This window comes from Cotesia glomerata, linkage group LG8 (assembly GCF_020080835.1).
Source record: "Cotesia glomerata isolate CgM1 linkage group LG8, MPM_Cglom_v2.3, whole genome shotgun sequence".
Classification (NCBI taxonomy): domain Eukaryota; kingdom Metazoa; phylum Arthropoda; class Insecta; order Hymenoptera; family Braconidae; genus Cotesia; species Cotesia glomerata.
Window position 1 is genome coordinate 11,177,384 of NC_058165.1, and position 9,816 is coordinate 11,187,199.

At 34.9% G+C, this 9,816-nt stretch overlaps 1 protein-coding gene across 1 annotated transcript; it reads left to right on the plus strand.

Annotated features, from left to right (window-relative positions):
• Positions 1-1,692: 1,692 nt before the first annotated feature.
• Positions 1,693-6,928, plus strand: LOC123270068. The gene is made up of 5 exons (XM_044736004.1): positions 1,693-2,294; positions 2,379-2,479; positions 2,542-4,145; positions 4,245-6,424; positions 6,652-6,928. Exons 1-5 carry the CDS (start codon positions 1,693-1,695, stop codon positions 6,926-6,928), a joined length of 4,764 nt encoding a protein of 1,587 aa, XP_044591939.1.
• Positions 6,929-9,816: the final 2,888 nt, after the last annotated feature.

A 9,816-nucleotide genomic window follows, 5' to 3' on the forward strand; every position in this document is an offset into this window, starting at 1 on the left:
TATTGTACTTTTAAAAAACATGTGCTACAAAAGTTACAGCGGCTGCTTCGTTTGACTAATAAAAAACTAACATAACTTTTAAACTATTAGAGATACAAAAATAATCATTCTAGTCGATTTTATAAATGACTAAACAATCTTTTAAATGAGTTATTAAAAAAAATTTTAGATATTGCTAATCTATTATTATGCGCATTTGTTGGTGATAAATTATCTCCTCTTTTTTTATGTTTATCAATATAAATAATAATTACCTTCATTGTTCAAGAAAAAAAAAAAAATTTAGCTGTCGGCATGATTTGAACCTAAATATTTTGCGTACGAGTTCATAACTTATTGTTCAGTCGTATACTTATATTTCTAGTATATTTCTAGTATAACATTCTAAATTAATTTAAACAATTTTATATTTTTTTATCATAGGCGAAAGTTGCTACGATGTTTGAAAAATATTATTTTAGTTTTAAATGTAGAATTTAAATCCATAGTTCTAAAATACTTTACTTTGTAGTACCTAGAAAAAGGTTCATGTATTTGTTCGATATTATTTATGACTATAAAATTCCCAGCCTATGTATTGCATTAGCAGTCTAGACAATTTTTACTTTTTATGTTTAAGCTATTTCTACCCTTAGAATAGAAAATGAATTTTTAATGATAATTTTTTGGGATATTTTCTTAAATAGTTTTTAATCTGCTTATGGTCATAAAATTGATACCTGCGTTATATTACTTTGGGTTTTTACTTTTGGTAAATTTCGTATTTTTAATCTTTTTATTGCTAACTAAGTTTAGAAATATTTTTGTAAACGTATCGCCCATCCAGGTAAAAATCTTAGCATCCGTATTCCCTTTCCTGCTTATTTTTCCAAACTGCATAGCTGGCAATTATCCCGCCTCCAAATTATTTCCTGGTCAACTATTCGTTGCCAAATATTCCTACTCCTCATTTATTCTACTTGTAATTGTAACGCCTAGTTTTTACTCTCCTTGTAATAATTTTTGTATTTTCTCTAAGTCAGTTATTCTTACATACTTTGTAGCGCACAGTCGCATTTCTTTACTTTAAATAAATTAAAGTTAAACTCAACCTCATGGTTTTTACTTAGTGCAACATCTATTATTAGTCTTGCATTTATTAATTGTGAACTAAACGTTTTATTCACAATTTATTTGAGTAACTCATTTACTTGGTATAAAATATAAGCTTTAATTTTATACGTAAAATTTATATACTTGCGGTAAACCAATCGCGAGTCAAAACATTGGTCCCTCGAGCCGGATTGCTTAAGAATACATAGCATCTAGCATTATAGTTATTTTTCTTGTAATTGCGGAAGAATTATCAATTTTGAGTCAGTGCGTACTCAGTGAGAATTAAGTAAATTTTTGAAACGTTATTGTCACACTGTTCACGTTGGCTCATTTCCCGTGTATGTTACCCAGCGAAGAATTTTCATCATCTGTTCACGATCAATCATCATTGCCCAGCAAGAAAAACTGTATGCAGTATTCCTGAGCATCCCAGCATCCAGTATTCGTCATCAGGATTCGTGGTAGTCTTCCAGTTGGTAATATTGTCAATAACTGTCTATACTTCTGACATAATTAATTCTTTACCGATATAAATTGCCTGTATTTTTGTATTATTTGTTTTGATACATTTAATTCATTCAGTTTACACTATTTATCATGGCTGAAGCTCAGGTAAAAGCTTTAATTACTAAACGTGCGGGTACCAAGAAATCCTTGACTGCATTTATTAATTTTTTGTCCAAATTTAATTCTGAGTCTGATGTTCCTAATCTTGAAAAGCGGTTTCATGATATCCAGGAAGTGCGTAAAAAATTCATAGCATATCAAGATGAGCTTGAAGGGTTGCTGGAAGAGTCTGATGAACTTCTTGACTATCGCGTCAATTTTGACGATGCTTATTTTGATGCTATTACTAATGCCGAAAATCTTTTATCTAAATTTTCTAAAAATTATGCCTTGGCGCCTGCTATAACGGTGCAAACGCCCAATATTGGTCAAACTGGTCCTACTTCTGGTACTAGTAATTTAATTCCTCCAACTAATCAGCAATCTGATACAATGTCTACTGCTTCGCAATCTCCTGATCAATTTACTTTTCCAAATACTACGCAGCCAATAGCTATGAATCAGCAAAGTTTAGATGCTGTAAACCAGCAATTATTATTGTCTCAGCTATCGCAAAACGCATTTGATAATTTGCATTCTTCGAGCTTACCAACTATTTCCTTGCCAACTTTTAGCGGGAACTTTGATGATTGGTTAGGTTTTCACGACTTATTTCGTTCTTTTGTTCATAATGATGATAAAATTCCGCCGATTAGAAAATTATTCTATTTAAAAAGTTGTCTGAAAGGTGAAGCATCTGAAGTTATCTCGGCCATCGGCTCTTCCGATGGTAATTATAAAGTAGCTTGGGAACTTTTGAAAGAAAGATATGATGATCGTAAGTACATACGTGATTGTCATATAAAAGCTATTGTTGATATCCCAAATATTTCTAAAAAGTTTTCATTCCGAGCCTTTCTAGATTGCACTTGCGTGCTCTTGCCGCGTTGGAAGAACCCACTGAATCATGGGATTCCATATTAATTGTATTGCTTCGAGAAAAACTTAACTCATCTGCTCGTGAGAGGTGGGAAGATTGCAGTAGTGGCGTAGTTCGGCCTACTATAAAAAATTTCATTGATTTTCTCAAAAGACGCACTCAGGTAGAGGGCAGTAGAGCTCAGTTTTCAGCTTCTAAGCCTGCTCAGGAAAAACATACTTCAAGATTCAATAAGCATTCGCAACAAGCGTTTGCAGCTTCGACCTATGAAGCCTCTTGTGTATTTTGTAATGAAACTGGTCATCAAGTTTATAGCTGCAATCAATTTGCAGCCTTAACGCCTTATGCTCGTTTCGAAGCATCAAGGAATGGTGGCTGGTGTACTAATTGCCTGAAAAAAGGATATCGTTCTTCGAAATGTACCTCTCAAGCATGCTGCAACTGCAAACAAAAGCATCATACCTTGTTACATTTCGACAAATCAAATAATTTTGCTTCTGAAACACCCAAAACTCAGGTTTCATCGCATTTTGCAGCAAATTGCACTAATATGCAAGCTCAAACATCTTCTCAAGCCTTATTAGCCACTGCCTTAGTTGACATTGTTAACCATCAAGGCAAAAGTAGAACCTGTCGTATATTTTTAGATGCAGGTTCGCAAGCACATTTCATAACTGAAGAGATTGCTAGCTTCTTAAATCTCATTAAAAAACCAGCTAACATATATGTTACTGGAATCGACAATACATCGACTAATGTTAAATTTTCTACTCAAGCGATATTGCGATCCAGAGCTAGCAAATATGAAAAATCTGCTGGATTCCTAATCGTTCCTCAGATTAGTCATGCAATGCCAACTATTGTAATTAATCATATAGAGCTTGGCATACCTAAGAACATCAAATTAGCAGATCCAGAGTTTTTCAAGCCTTCGAAGGTTGATGCTCTAATTGGTGTTAAATTATTTTACAAATTGCTTAGCATTGGACAAATTTCTTTGAAAAATCATTCTAATGCTATTTTACAAAAAACTCAACTAGGCTGGATAGTGGCTGGCGAAGTTAGTCTGTCTTCTCAACCTTCCAGAGTATCTTGTCATGTATCTATACATTCTGATCCTCCTGATATAAATTTAACCCGTTTTTGGGAAATAGAGGAGCTTCCCTCTGGTCCAACGCTATCCTCGGAAGAGAAGGCTTGTGAGGAGCATTACGCTCTTCATACGAGAAGACATCCAGACGGAAAATATGAAGTTAGATTGCCATTTAATAGCAAAAAATCCGCATTAGGTGAATCATATTCAACAGCATTGAAACGCTTTTATGCTTTGGAGCGTAAATTTCAACAAAGGCCTGAAATCCAGCGTGATTATATTGAATTTTTAGATGAATATTTGTCATTAGGCCACATGTCCCTTGCAGACAACCAGGATGCCAGAGTCACAGGTTATTTTTTGCCCCATCATACTGTATTGAAAGAAGATAGCATAACAACAAAAACACGTGTCGTTTTTGATGGTTCAGCGAAAACTTCCTCTGGAATATCCTTAAATGACTCCCTTATGGTTGGTCCTAAATTACAGGATGATTTATTTATTATTCTCATACGTTTTCGATTTCATATCATTGTTTTTACGGCAGATGCTGAAAAAATGTATCGATAGGTTATTGTCAACTCGGAAGATGCTCAATATCAAAAAATACTTTTTCGTCGAAAAACTTCCGAGCCTATTCGTACTTATGTACTTAATACAGCTACTTATGGCACAGCCCCAGCTTCTTATTTAGCTATCAAAACATTATTTCAATTAGCTGATGACGAGGAGGAACACCTTCCGTTAGCAGCTAAAATATTACGCAGAGATTTTTATGTGGATGATTGTCTGTCAGGGGCAAAAACTGTTGCTGAGGCAATCACTCTGCGCGATCAGCTCATTACTATGCTAAAAAAGGGTGGATTCAATTTAAGAAAATGGGCATCTAATCACCCTGCGCTACTTATCAAGGATCAAGAGCATCCGGAAAGCTCGCACATGTCGTTAGATCCTGATTCAGCCACGAAAACGTTAGGCATTCGATGGCATGCTCGTGACGATTATTTCTTCTATGTCGTAAATATTTCTAATCAGAGTAATATTACTAAAAGAACCATCTTGTCTCAAATTGCAAAGCTTTTCGATCCTATTGGACTCCTAGGTCCCATTATTGTACACGCTAAAATTATCATGCAACTTTTGTGGAAGATTGGTGCTGCATGGGATGAATCTGTTCCCATCGAAATTCATTCTTCTTGGTCTGATTTCCGAGGCCAGCTTCCACTCATAGAAAAATTGCACTTTCCTCGTGGAATTACGTTACCGAACGTAACAAAATCACAGTTGCATGGATTTTGTGATGCTAGTGAAAATGCTTATGGTGCGTGTCTATATTTGCGCTCACTTGACTCTAAGGGGCAGGTGTGTATTCGTTTGATATCCTCCAAATCACGCGTTGCCCCAGTCAAGCCTCTCACACTGCCGCGACTAGAACTCTGCGCTGCATTATTACTTGCTCGACTCTATTGTGCAGTGAAACCAGCTATTCTCTCGGATGCACATGAGTCATATTTATGGTCAGATTCTACTATCGTGCTGCACTGGATAGATACTCCAGCTCATCGCCTAAAAACTTTTGTGTCAAACCGTATATCAGAGATACAGACCCTGACATCATCTTGTCATTGGCGGCATGTTTCGTCTCAAGACAATCCCGCCGATCTTATATCGCGTGGTCAGCTTCCATCAGAATTTGTTGAAGCTTCCATTTGGTTTGATGGACCCTTATGGTTAGCCAAGGATATTTCTTTATGGCCCAAAGGAGTTCTGACTCCAATAGTTATTCCCGAATTGAAACCTATAATTCCAAACACATTTTGTATGAAAATTGAAATCAAAGAATTCAATCTCCTCGAAAAATACAGTTCTTTCAATAAACTTCAGCGAATTATCGCATATATATTGCGTTTCATTTGCAATTGCAAATTATCCAAAACCAAGCGTGCGTTTGGCCCTTTACAGGCTACTGAGTTAAAGCGCTCGCATCATTTGATAATTCGGATAGTTCAGTTATCAGCATTCAAAACAGAGATTGAGCTGATTAAAAATGGAGAACCACTTCCTCCCAGTAGTAAATTGATTCCGTTAAATCCAATCTTGGATGAATTCGGAATCTTGCGCGTAGGAGGTAGACTTGCCTGTGCTTCTATTGCTGAAGACCAACGTCATCCAATTTTGCTACCTGCTCAGCACTTCTTGACAAGGATAATTATCCTATCTGAGCACCTCAGGCTAAAGCATGCTGGTCCACAAGCTACCTTGTACTCGATTCGTCAGGTATACTGGCCCATTAACGGTCGCAACATTACGCGTAATCTTATTAGCAAGTGTATACCTTGCTTTCGTGCCAAGCCGCGCCTTGCTGATCACCAAATGGGAATTCTTCCAAAACAGCGTGTGACATCTTCGCGCTCATTTTTGCACGTTGGAGTGGATTACTGTGGCCCTTTTTATATAAAAGAAAAACGTCATCATAATCGCGCTCGTATAAAGACATATGTCGCAGTATATATATGCATGTGCACAAAGGCTATTCATTTAGAGCTTGTCAGCGACCTTACCACTGAAGCCTTCCTGGCTAGTTTGAAACGCCTCTTTTCAAGAAGGGGAAAGGCAGTTGAAATCCATTCCGATAATGGTACAAATTTTGTTGGTGCTAAAAATGAGCTTAGTGAGTTATACGAATTATTTAACTCTAAATCACACCAAGCAGCGATAGCTAATTTTTATAATGAGGAGAGGATTGAATGGTATTTTATCCCACCCAGGTCTCCTCACTTTGGAGGGATTTGGGAGGCCGCAGTTAAATCCTTTAAACATCATTTGGTTCGGACAGTGGGTGACACGTTACTCACTTTCGAACAATTAGAAACATGCATAATTGAAATAGAGGCAATATTAAACTCCCGACCTATTTCTCCGATGTCCTCTGATCCCCACGACCTACTACCCTTAACTCCTGCCCATTTCCTTATAGGCAGCCCATTGACGTCATTTCCACAGGTAGACTTCACAGATACACAAGTGAATCGGTTGTCAGCATGGCAACATGCTCAACAGCTCAAACAGCATTTCTGGAAGCGTTGACACAAGGAGTACCTGCATCAGCTGATAAAATTCTCTGGAACTCAACGGCAATCAACGTCTCTCAAGATTGGCGACTTAGTGCTTATCTCAGACGAGAATTTACCTCCTCTCAAATGGGCAGTAGGAAGAATCATTGCAGTTCATCCCGGAAAGGACAACGTAGTTAGAGTTGTAACCCTTAAAACCAAAACCGGTCAATACGATCGCTGCGTGAAAAAACTCTGCTTGCTCCCAATAGATGAAGGGAACGACTTCACTTAAATTCAGCTTGAACTGAATCGTTCAAGGGGGGCGGCATGTTCAGTCGTATACTTATATTTCTAGTATATTTCTAGTATAACATTCTAAATTAATTTAAACAATTTTATATTTTTTTATCATAGGCGAAAGTTGCTACGATGTTTGAAAAATATTATTTTAGTTTTAAATGTAGAATTTAAATCCATAGTTCTAAAATACTTTACTTTATAGTACCTAGAAAAAGGTTCATGTATTTGTTCGATATTATTTATGACTATAAAATTCCCAGCCTATGTATTGCATTAGCAGTCTAGACAATTTTTACTTTTTATGTTTAAGCTATTTCTACCCTTAGAATAGAAAATGAATTTTTAATGATAATTTTTTGGGATATTTTCTTAAATAGTTTTTAATCTGCTTATGGTCATAAAATTGATACCTGCGTTATATTACTTTGGGTTTTTACTTTTGGTAAATTTCGTATTTTTAATCTTTTTATTGCTAACTAAGTTTAGAAATATTTTTGTAAACGTATCGCCCATCCAGGTAAAAATCTTAGCATCCGTATTCCCTTTCCTGCTTATTTTTCCAAACTGCATAGCTGGCAATTATCCCGCCTCCAAATTATTTCCTGGTCAACTATTCGTTGCCAAATATTCCTACTCCTCATTTATTCTACTTGTAATTGTAACGCCTAGTTTTTACTCTCCTTGTAATAATTTTTGTATTTTCTCTAAGTCAGTTATTCTTACATACTTTGTAGCGCACAGTCGCATTTCTTTACTTTAAATAAATTAAAGTTAAACTCAACCTCATGGTTTTTACTTAGTGCAACATCTATTATTAGTCTTGCATTTATTAATTGTGAACTAAACGTTTTATTCACAATTTATTTGAGTAACTCATTTACTTGGTATAAAATATAAGCTTTAATTTTATACGTAAAATTTATATACTTGCGGTAAACCAATCGCGAGTCATAACACTTATCCTACTTACCAATAAGGCATATACGAAGAATTGTGTGTTTATTTTACTTATAAACTCTGGTGAAATTATTTGTAAGTTATTTTTGCCGGTAGGTCGCGCTTTTAGAGGATCATGTCCCTAGATTAAATATTTTATTATTTTCTACTCAATTCAGTTGGTAATATTGTGGTATAAGTATGTCGAATAAGGGTTCTATCTATTAACATTGAGTGGCAACCCGCTGATTGTGACCGAACAGCCTAGCTGTGTAACACGCAAAATTCACTTAAGATCCATCCAAGGTAATTATTTTATTTCGCTCGACCTCTGTGGAACGAAGTGATAAAAACTTTATTAATTATTGCTTGCTAGGCCTTTCTGTCAACTTGCGTTAGTTAATTTAATTTGTAATAAGTACTAATGCCGATTTGCAGTTACAGGTAAAATATTTGCCGGGGAGTACGTGACGCGACGCGGTGACCAACGTCTTTACCGCCAAATCAAGTACCTCGCCGAGGAGAGATTTTTGTACCAGCATCGAGACGAGGAGTTTGCGGCTCATCGAGTGAGTGCACATTAAAATTATAAAAACTCCAGGTACAAATATCATGTCTAAATAATCTCTCGGTGGTGCGGCGTCAGCCAGGCACTCAAGTCGGCTGAAGGTCATCGCCATTTCGCGATCGGTCACAATCACTAGTTTAATAATTTAGTCGTAGAATTTACTTAAAACATTATAGAGAATTTATTTATCAGAAATATTTAGAATGTTATTCAGAAAATGTTTAAGAATTTATTTAAAATAATGTTCGGAATAAATTTAAGAACAATCGAGAAAAGTCCAGAATAAAAATCAGACTAAAATTAAGGATGAATTTTAGAACAAGTCAGGATTAAAAGTACTAAATATTTAATTAATAAAACCAGGAATTATTTTGGTTTATTAATTAATTACGTAGGCAGAGTTTGGATTGATTCTAGTAGGAATTGTTTCAGTTGGTCAATTCACGACTTCGGTGCCATGTAAAACAAATTGTCTTTGGTAATTGAGTTGAGTGAATTTATTTAATTAAGTGCGTAAAGTAAAATCAGTAAAATATTTGGGGTAAAGTTTTAGTAAAATCATTTGAAGTAAAATTAATTAAAGTCAGCAAAATCATTTATAATAAAAGTTTAATTGCTTAAAATAAGGTTGTTTGTAATAAAATTAGAATCAGTCAAAATTACTAAAATTGTTTATGTAAATTATTTAATTGAAAATCGAAAATAAAACATCTGTAAATTTCGTTCAAAAAATTAACTTAGCGAGTTGTGCGATAGAGACCCAAGACCGAGCGAGAGAGTCAGCCATCTTGTCCCGCGCGAAAACGCTGAGTAAAGGACACGCAAGGTCGAGACTAAAATCTTACTGCGTTGCTAGGCAGAATATAATCCTCTGTTAAAATAAAATAAATGCTAAGTTTTTCAAGCAAACACAATAGAAAGTAAAATGAAATAATTAGGGTAAAATAAAACTTGGTTATTCAAGGACAAGTAAAATAGTTTAGTAAAAATAAATGGAACAAAATCAACTGACGGATCCTTAGTTAATAAAAATTAAGTTATTAATTAAATAAAATAACTCATAAATTCTGATAAAATAATTCGGACTAAATTAACAACAATCGAATGAAATACTTAATAAATTTTGATAAAATAAATTAGACAAAGTAAATTAATTTAACGAATCAATTTATAAAATAAATTAAGTGAATTCAGTAATAATAAATTTGTAAAATCTCGGAAGTAACAAATACATTGTTGGCAGATTATTAAGACCTCTGTCAATAGATTTTAATCTATTAAT